Raw genomic sequence first — 26,810 nt, 5'->3', positions numbered from 1 at the left:
TGCAGGGACAAGCTGGCAGAGACGCACCCTCCACACTGACCTCCTAGGCACTCCCACAGTGGCATCTGGTCCTCCCGCAGCTCTGCCCACCTTCCAAACCGACTGCTGGCCAAGCCCATTAAACTGCTACCCTGGCCACAACTGAAGGGCCCACGCCTTGAGGCGGAAACCGCTGAAGAGGCGTCCTTGCTCCCCAGAACCCCAAACCCTCAATTAGTATTAACGAGGGAAGGTTCCTCGCTGCTTAAAGACCCCCATCTGCGTTCAGATAGAGGGGAGGCCCCGCCCCCGTGACTCAGGAGGTTAAAGGGCCTGCCGCCAGCCTGTGAGCCCACAGTGTCCGGATGGCGTGCAGCAGCAGGAGAGTCACCATCCAGTTGGTTAACGAGGAGACGGGGCCTGAAACCAAGGGCCCAAAGCTCTTTCGCGGCCAGAACTACAAAGCAATCCGAGCAGCCTGCCTGGATGAGGGGATCCTGTTCCGAGATCCTTACTTCCCCGCTGGCCCTGATGCCCTTGGCTACGACCAGCTGGGGCCCCACTCGGAGAAGGCCAAAGGGGTGGAATGGAAGAGGCCCCACGTAATGTGTGGATGGGGTTTGGGCTCCTGGTCTGAGGGAGGAGGGGGCTGAGGACAGGGTTCCTGGTCTGAGGAAGGAGGGAGTTGGGAGCTAGGCCTCTGGTCTGAGGGAGGAGGGGGCTAGGAACTGGCTTCCTGGGTCTGAGGGAAGAGGTTGGGAGCTGGGCTCCTGGTCTGAGGGAGGAAGTGTCATTGTGGGAGCACCTCAGAGCACGGTCAGCCATCCTGGGTCAGGGGAGGCCCAGGGAAGCCAAACGCCTGCCCCAGGCTTTACAAGCCTCTCACGGGGCTGGAGGCACTCATTACTCCAGAGCTGTGAGGGCAGGAGGGGACCCAGGCATCTCACCTCCTGGCTTCTCCTTCCTTCCCCTTCCTGGCTGAGGCCTGGAATCCCTTATCACCTGCAGGAGTTTTGCACTGAGCCCCAGTTCATCTGTGAGGACATGAGTCGAACAGATGTGTGTCAGGGGAGACTGGGTGAGACCTCTGAATCCATGTTGAGCCCCCAGATCCCGCAAGTCGCAGCGGGACCCTGCAGCCGCCCTGCCTTGGCCTCCCTGCCCCACCCCACGCCACCATCCCCCCCCATACCCCTCTCAGACTCTCCCCCTTGTGCCTTCTTTCCCCCTCCCTTAATCCCAGCCTTTCCTCCCAGGTAACTGCTGGTTTCTTGCGGCTGCTGCCTCCCTCACTCTGTACCCCCGACTCCTGTCCCGTGTGGTACCCCCGGGACAGGGCTTCCAACATGGCTACGCAGGTGTCTTCCACTTTCAGGTAAAGCTTGCTTCCTCTGTTCATGCCTCACCCCCAGGGTGACATGGATTCCATAGCTCATGCTGTCCCCTTGGAGCTGGAGTCCCCGGACTGGTACAGCAGGGTCAGGGGGGCAGGGGCTGGGGCCCAGCAGGGTTGGAGGAGGGAAGCTGAACCCCAGCCCTGCCTGCCCCCCCACCAGCTCTGGCAGTTTGGCCGCTGGGTGGATGTCGTGGTGGACGACAGGCTGCCTGTGTGCGAGGGGAAGCTGATGTTCGTGCGCTCTGATCAGCGGAACGAGTTCTGGGCTCCGCTCCTGGAAAAGGCCTATGCTAAGTAAGGACCCTGACACCCCCAGCAGCAACCTCAAGCCCTAGCCAGCAGCCCTCAGGCCACAGGGGGCCCCTGGAGCCCCCTGACTTCTGGGATCCCCTAGACACTTCGCCAAAGATCTCAAACCAAGGACCCTCATGTTACACCATCACCTAATGACTTCCAAATCATGAACACTTCCCTCCATCCATATTTTACACAAAATATTCTTAGATACCCATTGCTGCTGCTGCTGCTAAGTCGCTTCAGTTGTGTCCGACTCTGTGGGACCCCATAGACAGCAGCCCACCAGGCTCTGCCATCCCACTAAACACTCGTAATTCCGAAGGAGCCTGAAATATCATATGTCAGGCCCCAGTGTTACCCTTGGAGAGACCTGCAGTCTCTCTTGATCCATCAAGAGACCCAAGATACCTCCAAAGTATCAGGTGTAAGCCTTGGGACCCTCAGGTCTTTGCTTTTCCCCATTCTGTGGCTCTGAAATCCCTGACAAGGCCCACAGGGATCACCCTCAAAGCAGAAATCTCCCACAGACTCAAAATATCAGACACAGCCCCCCGGAAGCCCAGAATTCTGATGGAACTCTCCTATGAGCCCAAATCATGCATTCCTGGTGGCCCCAGGAGCCATCGGCCTGATTTTCCAGGGCTTCTAGGATGTGCCTTTTTCAAGAGTCTGCCAGTTTCGGGGATAGCCCCCTGGGACCTCAGACTGTGACCTCACAGCCTGGGCCCCACCCCACCCCGCGCATCCCAGGGGTTGCCCGAGATACTCAATCATGCCTCAGATGCCTGACCCCAGACCCGCTCCCACAGGCTCCACGGCTCCTATGAGGTGATGCGAGGCGGCCACATGAATGAGGCTTTTGTGGACTTCACAGGGGGTGTAGGTGAGGTGCTTTACCTGAAGAAGGACACTCCAAACCCTCCGGGCCTCTTCTCCATCCTGCGCCGTGCCCTGGCCAAGGAGTCCCTCGTGGGGGCCACTGCCCTGGTGAGAGAGTCAGACTCCCATGGAGACCGCCCCCCACCAGGATCTGAGCACAGTCACGACTAGAAGGAGGCAGTGTCCTGTGTTCTCCTCTCTGCTTTCACTGTTGGCTTATTCTCTCCCACACACCTAACACGAGCCAGTCAAAAGGACATCTATTTGCTCTCAGAACAAGTTAAGCTTCAGCCACAGCTGGATCCAGGTGCTTAGTGGACGTTGTGAATGTGGTGTTTTGTTTTGTTTTTTTTTTTTAATTCCTGCTTCTGGGTTAGATTCACTTGCAAACTTTTCTCTCACGGGCACAAAAGTGACCCCCCCAGAGGCAGGTTCCTCCTACCGTTCAGGTGGTATGTGCCTAGTTGCCCGGTCATATCTGACTCTTTGCGACACCCGCGGACTGTAGCCTGCCGCGCTTTGTCCGTGGAGTTTTCCAGGCAAGAATATTGGATCAGGTTGCTAATTCCGACTCCAGGGGATGACTCAGGGGTCTAACCTGAGCCTCTGGGGTCTCCTGCCTTGGCAGGCAGATTCGCTACTACTGCACCGCTTGGGAAGCCCATACTCAGGTGGGAGGAGGGTGAAGAAAAGTGCCGCTTAGAAGGTCCATGAAAGTTCTGTGACTGCTTTTCACGGGCTCAGTTCGGGTCGTATGTCCCTCTGTGACCTAATCACACGCTCATACGCTGAGTCAGTCTAACTCATTCACTCATTCGTTTGCTTAATCCTCTGCTCGGTTAGTGATTGTCCTGTGCGTTTCCCTGCCTCTTCCTCTCTGTTCTGTAGTTTTCTTTCTTTTTTTTTGTTCTGTATCTTTCTCTGTCCCCGTTTCTCTGTCTCTCTCATCTGTTTTAGCCTCTTGTCTCCATCTGCCTCTCTCTTTCCCTTCTCTTGCCTTCCCTCCCCAACTCCCAGACCCTCTCGGAGCCTGGTGCCATTCAGTTAGGTGCTCTGGGTGACTCCCGCCTTGGTGACAGGAGGTGGCAGTGCAGAGAGGAGTAGCCACTCTCCTGCCCCCCACTGTGGCTCACTATCCCCTGTCCTCTGCCCAGAGTGATCGGGGTGAGTACCGGACAGACGACGGGCTGGTGAAGGGACACGCATATTCAGTCACGGGCACACACAAGGTGAGGAATCCCCAGGGTGGGCTGGCAAGGTGTGTCCGGGCACCAGACTCCCCGCTGACCATGCCTCCTTTAGGTGTCACTGGGCTTCACTAAGGTGCGGCTGCTGCGGCTGCGGAACCCATGGGGCCGAGTGGAGTGGAATGGGGCCTGGAGCGACAGGTGGGATGGATCTGGGGTGGGTGGGTGGCTTGGCTCCCCCCTGCCTACCCCTTACACCTCAGTCTTTCCAGCTGCCCACGCTGGGATGCGCTCCCTACAGAGTGGCGTGATGCCTTGCTGGTGAAAAAAGAGGATGGCGAGTTCTGGTGAGTGGGACAGGGTCCCAGGTCTGCCTGGGCAAGGGGTGCCAGGCTACTGGGATCAGGGAAGGGGGCAAGTCTCGCTTGAAGGGACACAGAAGAAGTTCATGGAGATAAGTCCTAAGTGGCAGAGAAACTGACCATATCCGTGGTAATTTGGGAGCTGGGTTCTATTTTAGGAAGCTGAAGAATTAGCAGTAATATTAGGGGAATTGGGAAGCATAGTAATTTTCAACAGGTTGAAGAGGGATGGGTGATATTTAGCACAATTGAGGGAAAGCTGGTGACACTGGGGGCATTTCTCGAAATGTGGCAAAGTTGAGGGTCTGAAGGATGCTTGTTAGTAATAGAGAGTCTGAGGGTCTCAATATTTGGGGAGAAATCTAGGGGAGCTGGTGGTGCTAGTGGTAAAGAACCCACCCGCCGATGCAGGAGACGTAAGAGACCCGGGTTCATCCCTGGGTCGGGAAGCTCCCCTGGTGGAGGGCATGGCAACCCACTCCTGTATTCTTGCTGGAGAATCCCATGAACAAAGGAGCCTGGCAGGCTGCAGTCCACAAGATCGCAAAGAGTTGGGCACCACTGAAGTGATTTAGCACAGCATGCACTAGGGGAGCTGGAGGGGTCTATTTTGGGGGACTGATGTGTAACTGGCAACATTTAAGGAATGCAGGGGGCTTTGTGATTGAGGGGGTTTCGGGATAATTTGGGAGACTAGGGCCCTGGGGAGGTGAGGGCCCGGGCAGCATCTGACCACCAGCCACCGTCCAGGATGGAGCTGCTGGACTTCTTCCGCCACTTTGACACTGTCCAGATCTGCTCGCTGAGCCCTGAAGTGCTGGGCCCCAGCCCGGCTGGAGGCGGCTGGCACATCCACACCTTCCAAGGCCGCTGGGTGCGTGGCTTCAACTCTGGTGGGAGCCAGCCTGGTGCCGGTAAGGCCTAGAGGGGGCCCCAAAGGCAAGCAGGGGTGGGGCTGTGGCAGGCCGGGTAACCCTGTCTTTGTCCTTTCCTAGAAACCTTCTGGATGAACCCCCAGTTCCGGCTGACGTTGCTGGAGCCTGATGAAGAGGATGAGGACGAGGATGGATCCTTGGGGTGCTGGGGGGCAGCAGGGGCAGGGGGCCCCGTGCGGGGTGCTCGCACCCCCAAATGCACTGTTCTCCTATCGCTCATCCAGCGCAACCAGCGGCGCCTGAGGGCCCAGGGCCTCAAATACCTGACCGTGGGCTTCCACGTGTTCCAGGTGGGACCCTGGGCTGAGCAGAGGTGGTGGGGGGTCGAGGGCAAGACACAGAAGCATAGAGATACAGGAGGCCAAGGCGGGATCTGAGGGGGTGGAGAGGGGCTGGGGAGGCCGAAGGGGTAGTGGATGGGGGCCAAGGGTCAGGGTCAGGAGACAGTTGAGGAAGTCAGAGATTCAAGAAGAGGCTGAAGGGCAGAGGGCAGAGGGCAGAGGGGTCAGAAAGGAGTCAGAGAAAGGGCTGGAGAAAAGGCTGAGGATTTGGGAGTGGATCCGGGAGCAGAGAAGGCGAGGGCACAGGTGGGTGGGGTGGGCAGGAGGGGCTAGGTCAGGAACTAAGGGGCCTTTAGGAGGGGTGGGGTGGGGAGAAAAGAGGCAGGGATGTGGAGGGAGCACGGAAGGGCTCCGCCCCTTGGCTGCCTCCCGGGGCCCTGACTCCCCTGCCTCTTCCTTCTTGCAGATCCCAGAGGAGGTGGGTATCAGAAAAGACCCCAGATTCCATCCATCCCTGAACCAGCCCCAGCGGCTCCTACAACCTGGGGGCCTGAGGCGCGCTTCGGGTGATCGGTGACCAGTGGGTTTGTCCAGGGCGGTGTGGAGGGTGCAGTGGGTCGGAGGTCGGATGGGGTGAACTTGGACGGTGGTGGTCACGCTGCCTTATCCCCCCCAGCAACTGGGCCTGTGGGACTCCCCGCGGAGTCGCGCGCACTTGTCCGGCCTGCTGCGCGCTGACCGCTCACCATTCTGCGCCCGCCGCGACGTGAGCCGCCGCTGTCGCCTGCGCCCGGGCCACTACCTGGTGGTGCCCAGCGCCGCCCGTGCCGGCGATGAGGCCGACTTCACGCTGCGCGTGTTCTCTGAGCGCCGCCACACGGCCATGTGAGCTGGACACCCAGCCCCGCCCCCGGGATCCCCAGCCCAGCCCCGGGACCCCAGCCCCGCCCCCGGGATCCCCAGCCCCGCCTGCGTCAGCCCCAGCCCCCAGGATCCCACCTAAACCCAACCTGAGTCTCAGCTGAGATCCCGAGTGCTTCATATCCTCAGCCGCGGGCTGAGCACCCCTCCCCCATCTCCCGTCTGTAATTTGCAGGGAGGTAGATGACGTGATCAGCGCCGACCTGCACGCGCTTATGGTGAGGCGCGGCTCTGGGAAAGGGGCGCTATGGTGTGTGTATGTGGGCGGGAGAGGCGGGGGAAGGGGGCGGCGTGGAACTTCTTGGCCAGAACTGAACTACCCCCAACCCCACAGGTCCCCTACATTCCCCTGGAGCTGGAGTTGCAGCAGCTTTTTCAGGAGCTGGCAGGAGAGGTGAGGAGGTGGGGCAGGGCTAAGTGGATTCCCTCCTCTCCCCTCCCTCGTCATAAACATCTCATTTTGCTTTAGTTTTCCAGTCTCTCTATGCTTAATTATCATGAACTTCTTTTGCCAAAACACTCACAGCTCTTCCCTGCCACAGGGCCTTTGCTCAGTCTGTATCCTGGACTGCTTTCTCTCCCTTCACAACCCCTGCCAGGCTGAGGCCTTTTCTTTCCCCAGGCTAGCCAGCCACTTGCCCTCTGCGAGTTCCAGCAGCCCAGGGCTTCCCCACTGCAACCCTGACCTCTCTGTGGACACATCTCTCTCCCTCCATGGACCAGGAGCTCTGACAGGCCCGGGGCTCTCTCAGGCTCTGCCATGTCCCAGCACCTCCCAGCACGCTGTCTGGCCCACCCCTCCCCCCTCCCCCCTCCGCCCCTCCCCCCCTCCCCACCCTCCCCCCCTAAACCACCCCCAACCCCGCCACCCTGGGCTGTTTGTTGAATGACTACCTGAGTGCAGCCTCACAACCAGCTCTGTCCTCGCCAGGAGGAAGAACTTGGCGCCCCTCAGCTCCAGATCTTGTTAAGCATCGCCCTGGAGCCTGGTGAGTTGGGGACCAAGAGTGGACACCTGGAGCCCCCATGTGTGTCCATCCACGATGCTGCTGGGAGAAAGGCCACGGGAACCCTGGCTTCAGCTTGCCAGCGCCTCCCCTGTGGCCAGAACTGTGGATCCTGTGATGGGACCTGTGGCCAAGACCATGGCCACTCATAAGCCTCCGTTCCTCTAAGGGAGAAGCAGGGAGTGTCGCTGCCCTAAGCACTGACCCAGACCACCTTGCCTGGGTTCAAATCCCAGCTCTGCTAGTTTTCATCAGTCGCAGGACTTTCAGAGATAACAATAATCCTGAGCACTTACCGTGATGACCAGGATGTGGGAAGTGCTATCTTTTTGTTTTCCCTGTAGCCAGGGCTCATGCCCAGACCCCCAGAGAAATCGGGCTCAGGACCTGTGAGCAGCTGCTGCAGTGTTTTGGGGTATATTATGGGGGCAGTGCCCAGGGAGGGGGAATGGCCTCGGCTCCCCTTGTGGAAACATTGACCTTAACCAGATGCTCCCTCCCCAGCATGGGGGAAGTCTGGACTTGTACCACTTCCAGCAGCTCTGGGGCCACCTCCTGGAGTGGCAGGTAAGGTAGGGCACTGGGCGGGGCACCTCCGCCTGGAGGGCCGGGAACCTTTACTAATAGACCTTGGTGCACTGTGGGCTAGCGGGATCCCAGGGGAGAAGGGGGAACCGGCCGGCACCACACCAGCCTCGAGGATGTCCTGCCCCTACCGCCATTGTTGTCCCTTTGCATGCGTGCGCTAAGTCGCTTCAGTCGTGTCTGAGTCTTTGTGGCCCTGTGGACAATAGCCCGCCAGGCTCCTCTGTCCATGGGATTCTCCAGGCAAGAATACTGGACTGGGTTGCCATGCCCTCCTCCAGGGGATCTTTCTGACCCAGGGATTGAACCCGCGTCTGTCTCCTGCATTGGCGGGCAGGTTCTTTACCACTAGCGCCACTTTGTCCCTTTAGGGGGCACTCTGATCCTGGGTTGGAACCCCAGCTTCCAGCTCAGCCCCTTTCTGGCTATGTGACCTGAGCGGGCCTTTGCTGGTCTACGGCTGGGAGGCCATCATTCCTGCTGCTTTGGACCTCTGTGAGGAGAACAGTCACAGGCCTTCCCACACTACAAGTGACAAGCTACTGTTCACTGAGCCCTTTGTGGGTAGAATCTCATGTTGTCCCCACAACCCGCCTATTACTGCTGGTACTATTATTTCCACTTTACGTGGGCAACAGAGACCCAAAGTGGTTCAGCCGCTGGCATAGAAAAGCCAGGAAGAAAGGGAGGTGGGTGGGTGGGAACTCAGGCCCCCTTTCAGCCTTCTTGAGGGTGCTCTGGGACCCGGGGGTGGGACTGACCCAGACCTCCCTGCCCAGGCCACATTCGATAAGTTCGACGAGGACGCCTCTGGAACCATGAACTCCTATGAGCTGAGGCTGGCGCTGAATGCAGCGGGTATGGACAGAGGTCCTGGGGGCTCCTGGGGATGGATCTGCTCCCCCTCCTCCCCCACACCCCGCCCCCGCACCCACAAAGCCCACACCTTAGTTTGTGCAGGAACTGGGTGACCCTAAAAGAGGTCCGAAGGGGGAACTCCACTGTGTGGGGGGAGGAGGGCGCTGTGGGAGTGGGGCCTCCCCCGAGGGGAAGTGGGGGCCTTGGGAACTGGTGTCTGAGAGGCCCCAGCCCACAAGGCCTCAGAGTAGAATGTCCTGGACTCCTTGGGTGGCCCTGGGCTCTTGAGTCCACCTCCTGGAACCTCTGTTTTCCTCTCTGCAAAATGGCTCATACAGAGGGTGGCAGGAAGGAGCCTGTGGAATGGCGCCCACAGGGCTTAATGCTGGGAACTTGGCTTCTATTCACTCAGGCCAGGTCACCTAAATGAAGGCTCTCACTGGAGCCTTCCTGAGTTCTTGCAGGAGACGTAGAACAATCCCCTTCTATTTGTGTGGGAGCACAAAACCCTAGCCATGGCACAGAGCCAGAGACCCACATCTTCCAGGGCCACACAGTTAGAAAAGGTGTGGGAGTGCGATTTGCCCCCCACCTCACCTTGCATGGAAGGAGTGGAGGCTGGGGTCAGACACAGAGCTGCCAGACCCCACGCCCCGCCCCAGGGCTCATCGGCCATAGCAAAAGGAAGGATGCAACATGGAGGGATGGGAGGCTGGGGCGATGTGACCCAGAGTCGGAGAGGCAGAAGGGCGGGGTCAAAGGTCCAGGGAGATACAAGAAAAGAAAGGAACTCAAGAGCCGACTCATTAGAAAAGACCCTGATGCTGGGAAGTATTGAGGGCAGGAGGAAAAGGGGACGGCAGAGGATGAGAGGGTTGGATGGCATCACCAACTCAATGGACATGAGTTTGAGCAAGCACTGGGAGATGGTGAAGGACAGGAAAGCCTGGCGTGCTCCAGTCCATGGGGTTGCAAAGAGTCAGACACGACTGAGTGACTGAACACGAAGAAGACAGTGGGGGAGATGGAGTCAGAGAAGATGGGGAGACGTGAGCCTGAGAAACAGAGTCCCAGGTAGACAGGAGGTGAGGATGGAAGGCTGTGCTATTCACTCAGCATCCTTCGGTAGGGGGCTTGTGTCAGTCTAGGCAGAAAAAATTGCTCTCGCGAGGCTGACGTTCCGGTGGTGCATGTACACCAACGAGCAGAGTGCCCGCTGGTGAGGAGGTCTGTGGTGGGGAAAGGAAGCAGCCCAGGATGCTGGGACCTGCAGTGAGTGGGGTGCGGGTTAAGCCAGGGCGGGCAGGGAAGGCCTCGCTGAAGTGATGGCTGAACAGAGATCTGAAGGACGGGGAGTGAGCCTGGGGGCGCTGGGGAAGAGCTGTCCAGACAGAGGGAAAGGCAGTGAAAAGGCGCTATAGAGGCCAGGGTGGAGACAGGAGTGAACGACGGGGCGCAGTGATGAGAGGAGGACTGAGGAGGGGGTGGGGGGATGGGATGGCTGGGGCCAAGTGGGGAGGGAGAGGTGGTCGGAGAGGAGACTGGTGGGGGAAGACAGGACAGCTCTTTAGCACTTATCAGCAGGAGGAGGGAGAGGCAAGTCCAGGATCAGGGTGTGTGTGAGGCTGGAGCTGGCGGGCAAGCGGAAGGCTGCGTGTCGTGGAGGGAATGCCAAGGAGCGGCCCGCAGGAAGTCACAGCGGGAAGACCCTGGCGGCTCTGCATGGGGGGGGGGGGGGGGTGGGCGGCAGGCAGAACCTGCTCCGACCTTATCCTGTCCACTGCTCCAGGGACACCCCCGAACCCCGCCCTGCTCCAGGCCCTGTGCTGGCTGATGCTGGGGATTCTGTGGTGACCAGGCGCCTTTCCCAGACCTCTCCCCTGCCTAGTCCCAGAGCCACGAATGGCAGTGACAGTCACTAACGGCAGTGACAGCCTGGGAAAGGACGGGAGGCGCAGGGAGCTGCAGGAGCCCAGAAGGGGAGCGTGATGCTGCTTGTGGGGGTGGGGCTGAATATCTGAGAGGACTTCCTGGAGGAGGTGTGTACCAGAGGAGGACATGGTGTTCTGGGCGGAGGGAGCATCAAGTGTAGAAGGCAGTGAGACAAAGCCCTAGGTCAAGTGGGGCTGGGTGGATGAGGGGAGCAGATGAGGCATAGCCTGTGTGGGCTACCAGGTGCATAGGGACAATGGGGGCCCTGGGGAGGGGTAACCAGGTCCTGGTCTCTAGGGCCCAGTAACCTTGGTAAGGGGGTTCACCAGTACCAGGTTTTAAAGGCCTCTCTTGAAATTCCTTGTCAAAGAAGCTTTAAATATATACACACACACACACACACACACACACACACACACATATATATATATATATTTTTTTGCTTTATTTTTGGCCATGCCTCATCGCACGCAGGATCCTAGTTCCCTGACCAGGGACCAGAGACTGAACCCATGCCTCGTACAGTGGGGGAGCTTAACCACTGGCCCACCAGGGCAGAGCCCCAGAGATGATTTCTAAACTCTAGAAATGGCACCTGATGTGAAGTGTCAAGATATTGACTCCATATGGGACTGGCAAAAATGCTTTGCTGCACGGAGGTATTCTCCAGTGTCTGGTAGCAGAAATTCTGAGTTTAAAGGGATAACGACACTGACAGAGGTAACAATGTGCCGGCAGAGACTGTCCTAAGCTCCAGACATCTAACACCTTCACACCCTCCTGGGGTCAGGGCTGACCTAGTTCCCATTTGACAGGCCCAGAGAAGTGAAGGGAGTTGCCCCCGGGGCCTCACAGCTGGGATGAGGCAGAGCTGGGACTGCAGAGATGGGACCAGGCCCCTGAAGTGTGTCTGCATTCCCTGGGTAGTCAGAGGGGGTGGTGCGACCCGGAGGTGGGCTCAGGGGGCAGCCGGGCCTCAGAGGTGGCCTCCCCCAGGCTTCCACCTGAACAACCAGCTGACCCAGGCCCTCACGAGCCGCTACCGTGACAGCCGCCTGCGTGTGGACTTTGAGCGCTTCGTGTCCTGCATGGCCCAGCTCATCTGCATCTTCCGTGAGTGCCCTCCCCGGCACCGGTGGGGCAGGGGGAGGCGGTCTCCGCGGCTGCGGGACCAGGCAGGTGGGCCCTCACCTCACCCCTCTCTGCACAGGCCACTGCAGCCAGTACCTGGATGGGGGTGAGGGGGTCGTCTGCCTGACCCACAGACAGGTGAGCCTGGAATGCAGGGCACAGGTGGAGGTAGGGGGAGTGCCGGGAGCCCCCCAGCCTCACCCCTGCTGTCTCCTCTCGCCCAGTGGATGCAGGTGGCCACCTTCTCCTAGATCTCAGCCCGGGATCCCTGCCTCTCCCCGATCCCAGCCCCGACCGCGGGGAGGGAGCAGCTGCTCTGACGGTGGACGGTGGTCTGAGCACGGCCTTGGAAGCCAGCCTGCCTGGAGCTAATTTCAGGCCCCACCCCTCACCGGCTGGGTGACACTGGGCAAGTCCCTGCACCTCTCTGTTTTGTCCTGCCCTGTGCGGGCTGCACGAGTCTGCCCACATCACACGCTGAGAACAGTGGCTGGCCCAGAGTGGGTCCCCAGAGGCACCCCTATGCTCACACACTCACGGGAACAAGGACTGGGTTGCGCCCAAGCCCCCACTTCGCTCTGGGAAGGGGTGCTCCATCATCACTCTCCAAAGAAGTGGAGAACAGGGATAGAAAAACAGAGGACGCTGTAGGAATCCTTAAAAATATTACATGTTTTATTATCCTGTCCCCAGAAGGGAGGTTTATCCAGAAACCGGGAAAAAAATAATCAAGAATAAACTCAAAAAAATAAGGCGGGGGGCGGGGCGGTTAGGGAAGGGAGAGCAAAACCATCCACTAACAGGCAACTAGGCCAGCAGCCCACCCTCCACCTCAGGAGGGTCGGTCCCCAGAGACCCATGCCCGACGGCAGACATCAGAGAGAATCGGTGAGGGGCTGGGGGAGGGGAGCCAATCAGCTATGTCTTCATTATGAGAGCAAGAGGCGGCGAAGATATGTTGCTAGGTGAATATATATTTATATAATAAATCCGTAAGTTAATAAAGTAAATAGTAATTCTCTGAAAGGTTGATTTTTTTTATAGCTTTTTTTTGTGAATTTGTGTGTGTGTGTGTGTGTGTGTGTGTGTGTGTCGAGAGGAGGGGGGCGCAGTTTGGGGAAGGAGGGTAGTCCTTAGAAAATCTGAAGAGATACATAGGTCCAGACAAAGCAAAGAGGGGAGTGTCTGGGGATGAGGGCCGGAGGCTCGTCTGCCTGGCCCCACTCCTATCGCAGAAGAGGAGGGGACTGAGCTGAAGCCCCTCACGTCCTGGCAACGCCAAGCTGGAGGGGAGGGGAGATGGAGCAGGCAGGTCCTCTTTCCTGCCGGGCGGCCCGGGCACCCTCTGTGGGGCCCACTGCAGGCTCGGCGGTTCCTGAACAAGGCACGTCGGGCTTTGGCCTGGATGTAGGAGGCCTTGAAGGGACCTCGGGGGAGAAGGGGTGGGGGTGCCGTTTCTAGGGCTTGGAGGGGGCCTGTTTTGCTGTGAGGATCCACTGTTCCCTCCACAAAGTTAGAAAAAAAAAAAAAACCCAAAACGAAACAACACATCATATATATTTACCAGACCAGAAGCGCTGACCCCGATAAGCCTCCCGGCCCCCATCCAGGGGGAGGAAGAGCCTTGCAGCCGACCACAGAGAGAGAGGAGAGAGCCTGCCCCAGCCCCTCCCTGCCCCCCGCCCCCCCAGCAAGACTGACAGAGAGTGCTTTGCATAGATACAGAGTCAGGAGCGGGTGGGCCCTCGCGGTGGGGAGGCGGCGTGGAGGGGCTCCCCCAGCCCCTCCGGGAGGCTGTGGGGGAGGGCGTCTGGTCGGGGCGCCCTGAGCGGCCTCACAGGTCGCTCTCTCCGTACAGGGCTGTGGAGAAGGATTTATAGTCGAGGGCGCCGGGCACGGCGTCGGGGCCCTGGTAGGGCGCCATGCGGGCGATGCAGTACTCGGCCTGGTCAGGCGGCAGCTCTCTCCGCAGCTCCTCGGCCGTGATGAAGTTCTGGCGGGGGGGCGGCAGGGTGGGAGTCTGGGTCAGCCCTCACCCACCCCCGGCACATACGCTGGCCCACCCAGCCCGAGTGCCTGTCCGCCTGGCGTCTGGCTCACCTTGTCCCCAGCCAGGACCTTGAAGGAGGCGATGACCTGGTCAGCCGTGTCTGTGTCGGTGGTCTCCCTCGACATGAAGTCGATGAAGGCTTGGAAGGTCACGAGGCCACTGTGGTTGGGGTCCACCACGCTCATGATGCGGTTGAACTCGGCATCGCCCTGCGAGGGGGGGGTGGGCAGGGGACAGGTGGCCCTTGAGCAGCGCAGGGCAGGCCGGGCCTGGCCCAGTGGCTAGAACATGGAGCCGGGAGAGCAGGGCCCAGCCCAGCACACGGGACCAGTGGCGTCGGCGGGCCTCCGAGGGTCCTGGCTCCCCCGAGGCCCGCCGCCCCACGCGCCCTCCGCTCCGCCCCTCCCACGATCCTGGGAAGTGGGGAGTTGGGGTGAGGATCAAACAGGCCTACTGCTCCTCAGCCCTGGCTCACAAGTTAGCTCTGGAGGGCGAGGAAGAAAGAGAGAAAGAGAGAAAGAGAAGCAGGGAGCGCGGGAGGCCTGGCCTCCTCTCTCCGGAGACTTCCAGGGCAGGAGGTAGGAGGCTCCAGGGGGTGGGGTGGGGGGGCCGTCGTCGGAGGGACCCCGCCCAGCAGAGGCAGCGGAGGAGGAGGAGGAGGAGGAGGAGGGAGGCTAGGCTGCGCTGCTCTGGTGGAGGAGGGTCCCCGAGGACACGGAGACTCTGGAGGCGGTGAGGAGGGTGAGAGGGAGGCAGGAGTTGGGGGGTGGGGGGGGGGGAAGGCCGAGCAGCAGGGCAGGCAGAGGCGGCATACCAGGCTGTATCCTGTGGAGATAAGCAGAGCCCTGAAGTCATCGGAGTCCATGCTGCCTGTCTGCTTCTGCTCCAGGACCCAGGGACAGCAGAGGAGGCCGGGCCCAGAGTAGGCAAGAGGGGCCGCCCCGTGCGCACAGCGAGACAGGACAGTGGCGGGAGCGGGGCAGACAGAGGCGGCCCGAGAAACCAGGTAAGGGGGCAGGCGTCCGGAGAGACACGGGGCGGGGAGGAGGAGGCAAGAGCGCCGGTGAGATGGCACACGATGGCGAGGGGTGGGGTGGCCGAGGGAAGGGAGACAGAGAGAAGGAGAGAGAGAGAAGAGCAGTTAATGCCACGGTCCGCTGGGGCCCCGGGGGCGCGTACCTGCCGGTCGTTCTCCACGTCGTAGCCCAGGCTGATGAGGCAGGCCTTGAACTCTTCCGGCCCCAGCGCCCCGCCATGGTCCTGCCGGCGGCATCCGGAGGCAGGCGTGCACGAGGGGCGGGCGGGCGGTGTGGAGACCAGGCCGGCAGAGGCGGGGCCGGGGGCGGGGTCACATGCAGAGGGCGGGGGAGGGGGACACACGGGTCGGGGGAGGGAAACACAGAGTTAGAGGTGACGAGGACAAGGTGATGGCAGGGTGGGGCCTGGAGGGTGGTCAGAGGCCTCACCCCGCCTCCTCTGGGCCAGGGCAGGGTGGGGGCTGAGAGGTGCAGGACTCAAGTCCCAGGACTCCTGGGAGGGAACAGGGGAGCTCTCCTGGCCTCCAGGATCTGGGGTGGGAGAGAGGGGACTGCCCCCTCTTGTGTGGGATGCAGGGCCCTGCTAACCCCTGGAGCACATCCTCCCCACGGATGGCAGGTGGATGGCACCTCAAGCCCAGCAGGGAGGGCCTGGGGCAAACTGGCGCGCGGGGACCGTCTAATGGGGCTTCCAGGCCATGTCTGACTTTTAAGAACAGTGAGTGTGTGTATGTGTGTCTTGGATTCCCGGGGGTGCTGGCACTTGTCCGTGTGTGTGTGTGTGTGTGTGTGTGTGTGTGTGTATGTGTGTGTGTCTCGGATCCCCAGGGGTGCTGGCACTTGTCTGTGTGTGTGTGTGTGTCTGGAATCCCCGGGGGTGCTGGCACTTGTCTGTGTGTCTGTCTTGGATCCCTGGGGGTGCTGGCACTTGTCCCTTCAGGGTTGCCCTGGCAGGTGGGTGGGGAGGCACAGCCCCAGGGACAGAGCCAGGGGTTCCCCTTTCTCCTGAGGGAAGCTGGGTCCCTGCCAGCCCGTGAGTGGCCTCTGATACTCAGGGACTGTGATGTGAGCAGACAGACAGATGTGAAGACGGAGGGGGCGGGGTGGGAGGTGACAGCGGGGAAGGAGGGAAGACGGGGGCTGAGGGAGCCGCTCACCTTGTCGAAGTGGTTGAAGGACGCCCGGAACTCCTGCATCTGCTCCTGGCTGATGCCCTTGGCGTCGCGGGTGAGGATCTGGTTTTCAACCTCGTTGATGGTGCGGGCGATGGTGGTGAGCAGCTGCTCCCAGCCCACCCGGATGTGCTGGGGAGGAACCAGGGCGTGAGTGCGGGCTGGGCCAGTGGTACCACAGTAGCTGCAGCTCAGGGGGGTCAGACTTGGGTTTCTCCTAATCCTCTCCCAGAGCCAACCCAGTCCCACACACTCCCGTGCACATAGGGACACAGCCACATGCCTGCCTCTGCCTGCCCACCAGGGCCCCGGTTCACAGCACGCTCCCGGTCACGACGCAGCCAAGGACTGGGGCCTAACACCCATGCCAGGATCCTCAGGGGAACTCTGCAGAGATGTTTCAGGCAACACTTATCTAGCTTTCTGGGGAAACTCCTCTCCTTTCCTTTTATTTAGTGGCACCCTAGGATTTGCATGGTCTCAGGGCTTATCACCAGGGATCATTTCAAGCTGCCAGTCTGACAGCAACCAGCTGTCAAGCAAGAACCAAAGGATCAAATGGCTGAGGCCACAGTAGGGGGCAGGTGCTGCTGCCCTCCCGGCTCTCCAGGGAGACTGTCCTGAGGTGTGTGTGATCACGGTGATGGGAGAGTACTGGCAAGGAAATCAACTCTTCAAAAAATATGAACATGGGATCCAGTCTCTGCGGTCAGAGTGAAAGAGGAGAGAGAGAAAGCGGGGGCTGGCTTTTCTACAGGGCAGAAACCAATTGGAAGAAGGCAGCAGCCTGGCTCAGGCTGGGGGGCGAGCAGGGCGCACCTCCATGGTATAGTTGGTGTGCTTGTTGTCGAAGATGAGGGCCTCCTGGATGAGCTGGTGCTGCTGCTCAAGCAGGTCCAGGTTGGGCTTGTAGTCCACGATGCTGCGCTCATACTGCTTCAGGTGGCTCAGCTGGTCCTCCAGCGTCCCGTTCATCTCAATGGAGATGCGCCCGATCTCCTGCACAGAGGAGGGAGGCGCTGGGCTGGGGCTGGCGGGCCCCCGGCCCCCACCAGCCACCGGGAGGAGCCCTGTCACTGGCTACCGAACCCCAGATTGGTAGTGGTGGTGGCAGAGAGGCCGCCTCTGGCCCGAAGGTCCTCTCCCAGAGGCCTGCCACTCACTGACTGTCCCCCCAGCCCCGCCCTCCAGCACAGCAGCAGTGACCAGAGTTTCTGCCCCAGCGCTTCTCAGGTCCACCCCCACCACTCCCTCCCTGTGAGGCCCAAGCCTGGGACAAGCCCCTCCTGCAGAGCTGGAAACTGAGGCTGGGAGAGGGCAGCTTATCACCGTACGAGGCAGAGCCGGGCCAGGAACCCAGGCCTGGCGCACTTCAGAAGCCGGGCTCTTGAGCGCCCCCACGCCTCGCCCCACCACAGCGGCTGGTACTATGCCCTGGGCTGCCTGCCCGGACCTCTCAGACTGGTCGTGAGTTTCAGTGATTCCGCTCGGTCAGCAGTAACCCGAAGGGCACCGAGGGGCATGGTTAAAAGCCTCCCCGGGGCTGGATCACCAGGGCGGAACGCACGTGCTCGTGAGGGTCTGAGCTCAGACCACCTTGGGCACAGCGACACCGCGGTGCTCACGAGGGGGCTGGCGTAGGGCAGTGCCCAACTGTTCGCTGAGGAAATGAAGCAACAGTGTCCATCCCCTTTCAGGGGGACGTAACACTGAGGGGCAGAGGTTACGTGTGCCTGACTCCGGAGCAGCAGCTGAGGGCAGAATCGACTTGAGACCGCCTCTCCCTGACCCTTAGCACAGTCTTGTGCTGGATGGCACCGCCATTTCCACCGATATAACCTTCCCGATCCCACGAGGCCCCCAGGTCCACTGGCCCCGCGGAGCACTGTGGACCTCCTGCCAGGGGCGGGCAGCCTCCCACTCAGCAGGGCCTCTTGCTCAGTTCTGCCAAGAGATTCTTGGGGTACAGCAAGGCTGGGGCGACGCCCTCACCTCCATCTTCGTCTGGATCCAGGGCCCCACGATGTTGGCCTGGCTGGCAAACTGGCGGCGCAGGTGCTCGTTCGACTGCTGCTTGCTCTGCTCCTCCAGGAGGGCGTGGTCCCGCTTGGGCACCAGCTGCTGCACCTGGGGAGGCACGCGGGCAGGGGCGGTCAAGGGGCGGCCCTTCGCCTGGCAGCCCCTCCCCGGCCTGCCAGCGGGTGGGTGGCTGGGTGACACCTACCTTCTCCCACTTGGAGTTGATGATCTGGGGAGTGACGGTGGTGTAGGGGTTGCTGCCTGAGAGCTTGATGTGGTTGCTCTCGGCGATCCGCTGGGCTTCCTTGTGGATGGCCAGGATGGCCTCCCGCTCCCTGTCAGCGTCCGGCAGCGTCGACTTGAACTGGTCGTGGGCTGAGATCAGACCCTGGGGGATGTGAAGAGAAGGGGTGAGGGGGCGGCCCGGCCCCCCAGAGGGCCCACGAGCCCCAAAAAGGGCAGGGGGGCGGGGGCGGACCTCGATTTCCTCGATGGTGTGGACAATGAACATGTCCTGGAGGTCCTCCATGGCGCTCTCCATCCAGTTGTTGAAGGGGGCCGCCCGCTTGGCGTACTCCAGGTGCAGCTGGTCAATGGTCTCCAGCTGCTTCTCCGTTTTCTGGTGCGACAGGGACAGAAGAGGGAGGTCAGAGGGCCAGCAGGGACCGTGCATGGTGGGCCAGGGTCTGGGAAGCTCTGAGGGCACCCACCCCCACCCCCGCCACCGCTCACCTCCAGGGCTTCCCTGCGACTGTGGGTCAGAGAGCCAAGGGCGTCCCACTGGTCACAGATCTTCTGGCAGCGCGTGTTGACATTGTGGGAGTCGTAGTAATCCAGCTCGCTGCGGACCGGGCAGAGGGGGGTGAGACCGGACCCACCCGCCCACATGCATCCCAGGCCCTGGTGCTGGGGGACACCACCTCTCTGGGCTGAGGCAGGAGGAACTGGAGAGGGGGTTGGCGGGGAAAGGACAACAGAGCTTCCTGTCAAGAGCCGCTGACACAGGGCTCCCAGACTGTGACCCTCAGCCACGCCTTATCTGGATTGCTTTCTGGGCTGTGCCATGTGGCTGTGGGATCTGAGTTCCCCGGGCAGCAGCCAAGCCCAAACCCCCAGCAGTAGAAGCAGAGTCCTGAAGAATGGACCCCCAGGGAAGCCCCTGGGTTGCTTTTTCCGTTTACAGAAAGGCTAGCAGAGCACGCTGGTTAGAGGACAAGGCTCTGGAGCCAAGTTCCCTAGGCGTGAATTCCAGCTCCCGATTTTGAACCTGTGTGACCTGGGCGAGTGAATTCCCTCTGGATCCCTCGTTTTTTTCATCTGTGAGATGGGGTGGGGTTGTGAGGACACCAAGTTACTTAACACACGAGAAGTGCTGAGAACAGTCCTTGGCGCCCAGTGGGTGAAAGTAGGAAGTTATTAAAGGATATGTTTTTATGGGTATTAGGAAAAAAAAGTGTGTGACTAACCACAATCTCATGCTAAGCAACTAACAATATATTCAAGGGAAAAACAAGCTGATCAGGGAATGGGTATTACTGTTGCCTTGACTGAGGTTGGGAACACTGAGCTGATACCATAGCTCTTGCCCTCCCACCCCACTCCTGAGCACCAGCCCCAGGCCTGCCGCCTCCTGGGGTCACACTTGGGCACTCCCGGCAGCAGGCTCCTAGGAAGTCGGTGCACAGGTCTAGGGTGACCAGGCGGTCAGGCAGGATACAGGGGCCAGGGGAGCAGGCAAGGGCTGGAGGAGCAGCAAGGCAGCGCTCCACGCAGGGGCCAGGCCAGCCTGGGTTCCACTCGCATCTCACTCACTCCCTAGCTGTGTGACCCAGGGCAGGCCCTTGGCCTCTGTGTGCCTCAGTCCCAGCTCTGTAACAGAGGATCAATGGGACTGATGAGCTGGCACACGGAGGGCCCTGAGTGCTCTGAGCTTTCATCATTATCATTAATCGATGCTCAGCCAGGCTGCCCTCCAGGATCAGCCCAGGCGGCCCTTGGCCTCTGCCTCATCTGCTGGCGAACGGACGGCGCCCCAAACAACCCTCCCCCCTTCCTCCAGGGCAACTGTCCAGAGAGCTGCCTGGGGGACTGTCAGCTCCCTGGCTCAGGGCGATGGGTTTCACATGGTCATTCCCAGTGCCTGAGCAGTGGGCTGGCCTAGCGCTGATGGCAAGTCTGTTGCCAACCAGCATCCAGGGGCTCGCCTGTCCCACCCCCACAATCCCTGCAGATGGTGGGCGTCTGTATCCGTGACCTTACTCTCCTCGGCCTGGACGTGCCAGGTACAGGGGGCTTGATCCTAGAGGAGCTGCAGGACCCCCAGCAGTGCCCAGTGAGGGCGTGTGCCTGCTAGTACTTCTGCTCCTGGGCAAGCACACAGGGAGCCCCAGAGCAGCTGGGCAGTGTGGAGGGAGTGAGTCAGGGAGACGGCCCTGCCCGGCGTGGGGCTCCTTCAGGCCTCGCCGCTGGGCCCCTGCCTTGGAGGAACAGGCAGAACTTCGGGGATGACTGTGACAGGGTGGGAGGTATCTGTCGAAAGGCCGACTCCAGCCAAGGATCCTATTTTTGAGCAGACGGCTATTTTGGGAGCCCTGCCGCCCCTCCAGGGCCTGTGGATTTTCCATGAAGTAATGGCTGGGGCCTCCCGCTCCCTGGGCCTTGCCTGCTGCTGGCCGCTCCGCTGGGGGAATAAGGCTCCCTTTCACTGTGCTGGAGACTCAGTGTACTAATTGTGTGCACGAGTTTATCTGACTGGGGTGGGGCGGGGAGGGCAGAGAACCGGCTGCCTGGAAGCTCTTACAATAAGTGTATTCTGAGTGGCAGAGGGAAGGGCTGGGCTGAACAATGGGCTCTCTGTGCAGCCCGATTCCCTCGGGGAGCCATGGGTGGGGGCTGTGGGCTAGACTGCCCACCACCTCAGGGGGCCAGAAACCTCCCTTCTGCTGGGGAACGTAGATCCCACTATGGGTCTCATCTGGGGTTAAGACAGGCGGACAAAAGGCATCACCCCTAAGGCTCCTTCTTGGCATGGGAAAGGAGGGGGTGAGGGTGGAAAGGGCCCGGGGAACCCCTCCACCTGTCCCACCACCGCTCCGGGCCAGGTACTGGCAGGGAAGCGGGGGACCGTGAGCCCACACATACTTGAGCTCCTGGGCGATGGCGGCAATCTGCTCCACGCGGTCCTGGTGGGCGGCCAGGTCGCTCTCGAAGGCTTCGTGCTTGCGGATGAGGGCCTTGATGTCCGACAGGGTGGCTGTCTCATAGTCCCGGTGCTTCAGCATGGCCTCCTTCCCTGAGGTGGGGTGGAGAGCAGGGGTGCTTGCCCAACAGTGTCATGGGCGTCCAGAGGGGGTGTCCGACCAGAGGGAGGGGAGTGGGGTGCAGACCCCATGCCCTGCCTTGGCGAGGATGCTGCCACGAAAGCCGGAAACCCCGGGAACCTTTTCCCTTGCTGCTTTACAGGTGTTTCTAAGCCCAGCTGTAACACCTCCTGGATGGGGCTGGGAGGCGCTGTGGGGTTGGGGGGCGTGAGTCAGATGTCCCAACTCAGGCTCTGCGTTCTAGGCTTAGCGTCTTTTATTGGTGTACGCTAAGTCGCTCGGTCGTGTCTGATTCTTCACGCCCTATGGACTGTAGAACACCAGGCTCCTCTGTCCGTGGGGTTCTCCAGGCAAGAATACTAGAGTGGGTGGCCATTTCCTCCTCCAGGGGATCTTTCTAACCCAAAGATCAAACCCACATCTCAACGTCTCCTGCACTGGCAAGTGGGTTCTTGACCACTAGGCTACCTGGGAAGTCCTTTATTGGTAGATGGTAAGAATCTGGACTGTGCTACCAAGGCTGGAAACGTCAACATCCACCTGCAGAGGCCCTAACTGGACCTCAGCAGTGCAGGGGGTGGGCTGGGGGTACAGAGGGGAGGGGAAGTCTGACTTGGGGCTCTTCCAGGATCCTGACCCCTATGCCTGCTCCCTGGCCCTTGGGCGCCAGGCCCCCTCAGGGAGGGAGTCCTACCACACATCTGCTCCATGCTACCCTAAGGGCTTTCTGTGTGCAGTGAGGCAGGGCCCATGTCAGGCCCTTTGAAGGAAGGGAGGAACACTGTTATTAGGCCCGGAGCCTGGCTAATTATACACCCTAGGACACAAGCTCAGGCGAGGAGCCCTGCACACTTGGTACTGCAGAGAACTGAGGGGGAGATGCTGGGACCCCTAACCTATAAAGCAACCTCGGGCTACCCTCAGAGCGCACTCAGAGACCAAACCCTCCTCAGCTGGCACCAGAAAATCCCAACTGCTGTCTGCCATGTGCAGCCAAGCAGGCAGTCTCTCCTGGCCTGCTCCTTCTTCTGTACAATGGGGCCAATGCCAGCCCTTGGCTAAAGCCCCAGTGAGGTGATCTCGAAAAAGGTGGGCACCAGCCAGGCCCACCCCACCGCAGCCATCCCAGGGATAGAGCCCCGAACCAGCGGGCAGGGGGCAGCTCGGCCTGGGAGCCTGACTCCACGGGGCCCTGCTGCCCCGGCCCCGGGGCAGTGGGCCCAACCACAAAGGCAAGCTTGCAATTCCCTTCTCCAGATCGCTTTCTCCCAAGGGTGGGAACCAGAAATAGCAGGTTACCACTTCTCTGCCTCAGCAGAGCTGCCGCAAGGGAGCTGCCAGGGGGAAGAAGGGGGAGGAGGGGGCCACGGCCAGGGCTGCCTGGGACCCGGGCCAAGGGGCAGCCAGGCCAAGGGAGGAGGGGGCGGGGGGTGCTTTCTCCCCAGACAATCTGAGACCCTGTGAGGAGCCTCCACGTGGAGGCTCACATACTCCTGCAGGCTGCAGGGGATGGTGAGGGGGTTATAGGGCAGCTCACTCTGCCCTCTGCCCCCGCTGCACACACAGGTAAGGAGCCTGCTCCACCCGATCCCAGGGGTACAGCGGGGTCGGGGGCCGGTCTGTCCTGTGGAGCGTAATTGGTGGCTCAGAGGACGGAGGCTTCAGGTCTCGGGAGTGAGAATGGACAGGCCTGCCCAGTGGCTCCGACGCAAGGGGGAGGGCTGGATGCCAGAGTGCCTGAGGGGAGGCGGGGCCGAGGCATGTGGAGGCTGATGGAGCAGCTGGGCCCTGGCTGAAGCTTGGACCCACTTCTAAACGCCCTCAGGTGAAGGCCGGCCAGGTTCCCAGGGAAGCAGCTCTGAGGGCCCATCACCCCTTCTCCCCTCGGCCTCAGGAGACCCTCTTCCAGGCCTCTTGGAGCCCCAGGAGAGAGGCTGAAGGGCTGACGAGAGGCCCCCAGGAGGCAAATCCACAGGGATGATCCTCAGAGACCAAGGAAGGATGATGGAGAGAGATAATGATAGGAGATGGTTCATCCAAGTGGGGGACACGGGCGCTCTAAATCCTACTTAAGTGACAAGAGACCTCTGACGAGAAATGGCAAAACTGGTTGGTCTCTGAGCTCCCTGGGCAGGAACCTTTCCCTACTTGGGAAACTGCTGAGCACAGCAAAGAGGCTTGAGAGATGTTTGTTGAATGAATGAAGGAAGAGCCAACAGATGAACTACATGCCAACTCCCCTTCCCTCAGGTCTGAGGGGCAGAACCCACGAGTGTGGCCTCTGCGAGGCAGAGGGAGGCACCTGCTTCCCAGCACAGGCTTCGTGGTCCTCACCTGGCCTTCCGGCTCCCCCTGCTCCACAGCCCTCCCCTGGCACAGGAGGGCCAGGATCCTCAGGAGCTCCTATGAGGAGGGCATTTGCTGGGCAGCGGCCAGGGACATGGGTGACACGGGCCCCAGTCAGCATAGCCTGCAGAGCCTCATGTCCACATGCCGGCAGAGGTGGGCAGGCTCCATGTGGGCACCTCTGGGTGGGTCTTAGCAACTGGCCAGGGTTGGGGCCGCCTGCCAAAGGGCTTCCCAGGTGGTGCTACTATTAAAGAACCTGTTGGTCAATGTGGGAAATTACTGAAGACCCAGGTTAGATGCCTGGGTTGGGAAGATCCCCTGGAGGAGGGTGTGACAACCCACTCCAGTATTCCTGCCTGGAGAATCCCATGGACAGAGGAGCCTGGTGGGCTGCAGCCCAAGGGGTTGCAAAGAGTTGGAGCAACTGAGCATGCAAGCATGCTCACCAAATGGCTGGGTGGGTGGGGGCTGGAGGAAGAACCACCCTGCAAGGAGCCGTGAAACCAGCGGCAGAGTGGCGGCAGGAGGGCAAGGCAGAGCGGGAAGGAGGCAGGCAGAGTGGGAGGGTGGGAGCCCCATGGAAGGCCCTCCGCATTCCCAGGCACTGGCTGTTTCCTGAAGGCTCTCAGGCCCTTGGGATCTGGGATCTCAGCCTGGTGTGGGTCCCAGCTGAGGGCCAGGACGTGATGGAATCCCACAGCCCGAGCCAAGAGGACAGGCAGCTGTGGAGCTGCCAAGAAACCGGAGTCACCACAGCCCTTCTGGAAGAAGGGGTCCCACAGGAGGCAAGCCCCGCCTGGGGAGGCACTGGATGGGGCGGAGTTGAGAAAGAGCTCCTATGGGGGTCACACCGAAGGCTGGTTAGTGAGCGGCACCTGCAGGTCAGGCAGCAGGGCCAGGAGGCGGCTCTGTGCCCTGGTCTAACCGTGCTCGGGATTCCAGGCTGGCCAGGACAGGCTCTTCAGCGTGAGGTCCACGGTCTCAAAAGGGTGAGGGGGACGGAAGGCAGGCTATGTGAACCCAAGCTGCCGGAGCGCGGCGAGCCTGCCCCCGGCCCCACTGGCCCGAAGGGGTGCCATCCTCAGGGTAGACAGGCCGGCCTGGGGGTCACATCCCTAAACAGCCAGCCCAGGGCTGCATTCTCAGATGACCGGCCGCCAGTGACCTAGGAAGGCGCCCACCCATGAGTGATCTCCAGGCCAGAGCAGACTGGGGAGACCTGGCCCCAAGCTGTTCCTTGCTGCCCAGGGCTGGATGCACCCAAAGCGTCATTTGTGACACGTGTGTTCTCAGGCAGCAAAACAGGGAGCCTAAGAAACAGACAAACCCCACATAGGCAGTAGGGGCTCTGTGTGTGTGAGTGTCTGTGTGCATGTGTGAGCACATGCGTGTGTCTGAGAGCCAGGAAAGGAGGAGGGGAGCAGGGAGGGCTGTACCATCGGTCCAGGCCTCGTGGATGGAGGCCTTCTGCCGGAACTTCTCCGCCAGGTGGTCGAGCCGCTCCAGCCGGCGGATCTCGTTCAGCAGCCATTCCTCGTAGCCCTTCTCGGCCTGCTCCAGGTGCTGCCAGCCGCTGTTGATGTCCTGTGGGGGCAGGAGACGGCGGGGCTGCATGGGGGCTGGGCCACCCAGCGGGGCAGTGCCTCCCAGAGGGCAGAGAAGCAGGCCGGGGTCTCACGTCGCCCTGCTCTGCTGTGCCTGCACAGGGCCCCGCACGAGGCAGGTGCGGCCCACACCTTCCGATTAAACGAATGAGCGACAAGGAACGGGTGAATGCCCCCATGGTGCTATGGGAGTCAGAAGCCGACTGTGCAGTGACCAGCACCCTCTCCTGGGAAGGGATCTCAAGCACTTGGAGGTCTGGGAGTCCCAGCCAAAGGAGGGTCCAGACTCAAATGATTCCAAACTATGGTGTGGTCCTGGGATGAGAGTAAAACTCCAGGGAGTGATGCGGGGAAATGAAACACAGTGAAGTGTCAAGTGCATGCCCCACGGCACCTTGCACCCGGATCTGTGCATTCTAGTTCAGAAAGACTGTGCAGGCCAGACACTACGCCTGGGGGTGGCCTGGAGCTGCCCCTCCACCCCTCACGGGGCCTCGGTGGCTCCGTAGGCCTCCTGGGCCCTGGCACTCACCGACACCATCTTGCCCTCGGAGGGCATGAAGGCGGGCCGGTTGCTGAGGCGCAGCTTGGTCTGCAGCGTGTTGAAGTTGATCTCCAGCTGGCACTTCTCCTGCACCTTGGGTGGCTTGTGGACCCGCCGGTAGTCGCGGAAGTCCTCCAGCTTCTGCTGCATTTCCTGAATGGTCTTCTGGGGCACGCGGTCCTCCAGCCAGGGGATGGTGCGCCGGATCCACTCCAGGAGCTGTGGGCCCACGGAAAGCTGGGGCGACCTTGGCAGGGGGCCCGCCGACAGCTGACAGGGCTGCCTCCAGCGCATGGGCACATGGGACCTGGATCTTCAAGGACCCCATCTTGGGGGATCACCCCTGCTGCCCAGCCTGACTTCTCCATGATTCCCTATGGGGGTCCCATGGCCAGGGACTCTGGGGTATCACTCCTGCCGGAACCACAGTGCTGCTCTCTGGCTACTTTCTGCTTCTGCCTTTGCTCTTGGTCTCCCTCCCTCCTCTAAGCAGGACGGCCTCAATGCAGACACCCCTGTGGGGGCACCTCCCCCATCAGGCCTGCACAAGAATCCACTGTCGCCATACGCAACACTGAGAACCTCGCTGCGCCCCGTTCACCAACTGTAAGCGCCCCAAGGCAGGGCTGGCCACACGCCTGGCTCACTCGGGTGGCCGGTGCCAGGCACAGGGCCTGGGCACAGAAAACTAGACAGCACAATTGAAAAAAGGAAGTGACCTGTACTTCTATGAGCCACTCGTGTCTTTGATGGAGTGAGGACCAGGTACAAACGAGCAAACAAACTGGACATTCCAGAACAATCCCAGGAGAGTACGATTAGTTACCGTGCAGGTAGATATACCTGGGGAAGGGGGTCCCAAATGCCAGCCTCAGACAGGACAAGAAAACCGAGGCCCAAGGTCTCCACGGTGTTCACTTCTGGGTGCCTGGTGCTGCCTGCCCTCTGTTGGGCAAGGCTGGGAC

At 60.8% G+C, this 26,810-nt stretch overlaps 2 protein-coding genes across 9 annotated transcripts in view; one reads left to right on the top strand and one right to left on the bottom strand.

Annotated features, from left to right (window-relative positions):
• The first annotated feature begins 344 nt into the window (after positions 1–344).
• CAPN12 (calpain 12) lies at positions 345–12,502 on the top strand. Its single transcript, XM_069550722.1, has 21 exons — positions 345–581; positions 988–1,057; positions 1,236–1,354; positions 1,536–1,669; positions 2,482–2,659; positions 3,706–3,780; positions 3,854–3,939; positions 4,011–4,085; positions 4,851–5,014; positions 5,096–5,325; positions 5,783–5,794; positions 5,993–6,201; positions 6,413–6,455; positions 6,572–6,631; positions 7,169–7,226; positions 7,589–7,659; positions 7,749–7,811; positions 8,609–8,687; positions 11,616–11,732; positions 11,830–11,888; positions 11,975–12,502. The coding sequence occupies exons 1-21, from the start codon at positions 345–347 to the stop codon at positions 11,999–12,001; spliced, it is 2,166 nt and encodes a 721-aa protein (XP_069406823.1). The 3' UTR covers positions 12,002–12,502.
• The window catches only part of ACTN4 (actinin alpha 4), a 73,365-nt gene continuing 58,959 nt past the window's right edge, over positions 12,405–26,810 (bottom strand). For 3 of the 8 annotated variants that reach the window (XM_069550715.1, XM_069550716.1, XM_069550719.1), the window contains 12 exons: positions 25,834–26,064; positions 25,134–25,281; positions 21,170–21,320; positions 18,761–18,869; positions 18,507–18,647; positions 18,234–18,416; positions 18,002–18,136; positions 16,829–17,008; positions 15,995–16,141; positions 14,980–15,060; positions 13,851–14,009; positions 12,405–13,743 (listed from right to left, as the gene is read on the bottom strand). In XM_069550715.1, the coding sequence (XP_069406816.1) occupies positions 13,585–13,743; positions 13,851–14,009; positions 14,980–15,060; positions 15,995–16,141; positions 16,829–17,008; positions 18,002–18,136; positions 18,234–18,416; positions 18,507–18,647; positions 18,761–18,869; positions 21,170–21,320; positions 25,134–25,281; positions 25,834–26,064 (1,824 nt within the window). In that variant the 3' untranslated portion in view covers positions 12,405–13,584. Of the gene's footprint in view, positions 13,744–13,850; positions 14,010–14,614; positions 15,061–15,994; positions 16,142–16,828; positions 17,009–18,001; positions 18,137–18,233; positions 18,417–18,506; positions 18,648–18,760; positions 18,870–21,169; positions 21,321–25,133; positions 25,282–25,833; positions 26,065–26,810 lie in introns of all 8 variants that reach the window. The other 5 variants (XR_011248742.1, XR_011248743.1, XM_069550717.1 and 2 more) reach the window with 3 other exon arrangements.

The sequence above is a fragment of the Ovis canadensis genome, chromosome 14 (assembly GCF_042477335.2).
Source record: "Ovis canadensis isolate MfBH-ARS-UI-01 breed Bighorn chromosome 14, ARS-UI_OviCan_v2, whole genome shotgun sequence".
NCBI classification, from domain to species: domain Eukaryota; kingdom Metazoa; phylum Chordata; class Mammalia; order Artiodactyla; family Bovidae; genus Ovis; species Ovis canadensis.
This window is presented reverse-complemented; position numbering and strand designations above follow the sequence as displayed.

Bases quoted from the DNA above. Each gene is read 5' to 3' on its own strand.
- CAPN12 (XM_069550722.1), top strand. From the start codon at position 345: ATGGCGTGCAGCAGCAGGAGAGTCACCATCCAGTTGGTTAACGAGGAG. The intron at 3,940-4,010 runs GTGGGATGGATC...CAGTCTTTCCAG, and splicing joins AATGGGGCCTGGAGCGACAG to CTGCCCACGCTGGGATGCGC. The intron at 5,015-5,095 runs GTAAGGCCTAGA...GTCCTTTCCTAG, and splicing joins TGGGAGCCAGCCTGGTGCCG to AAACCTTCTGGATGAACCCC.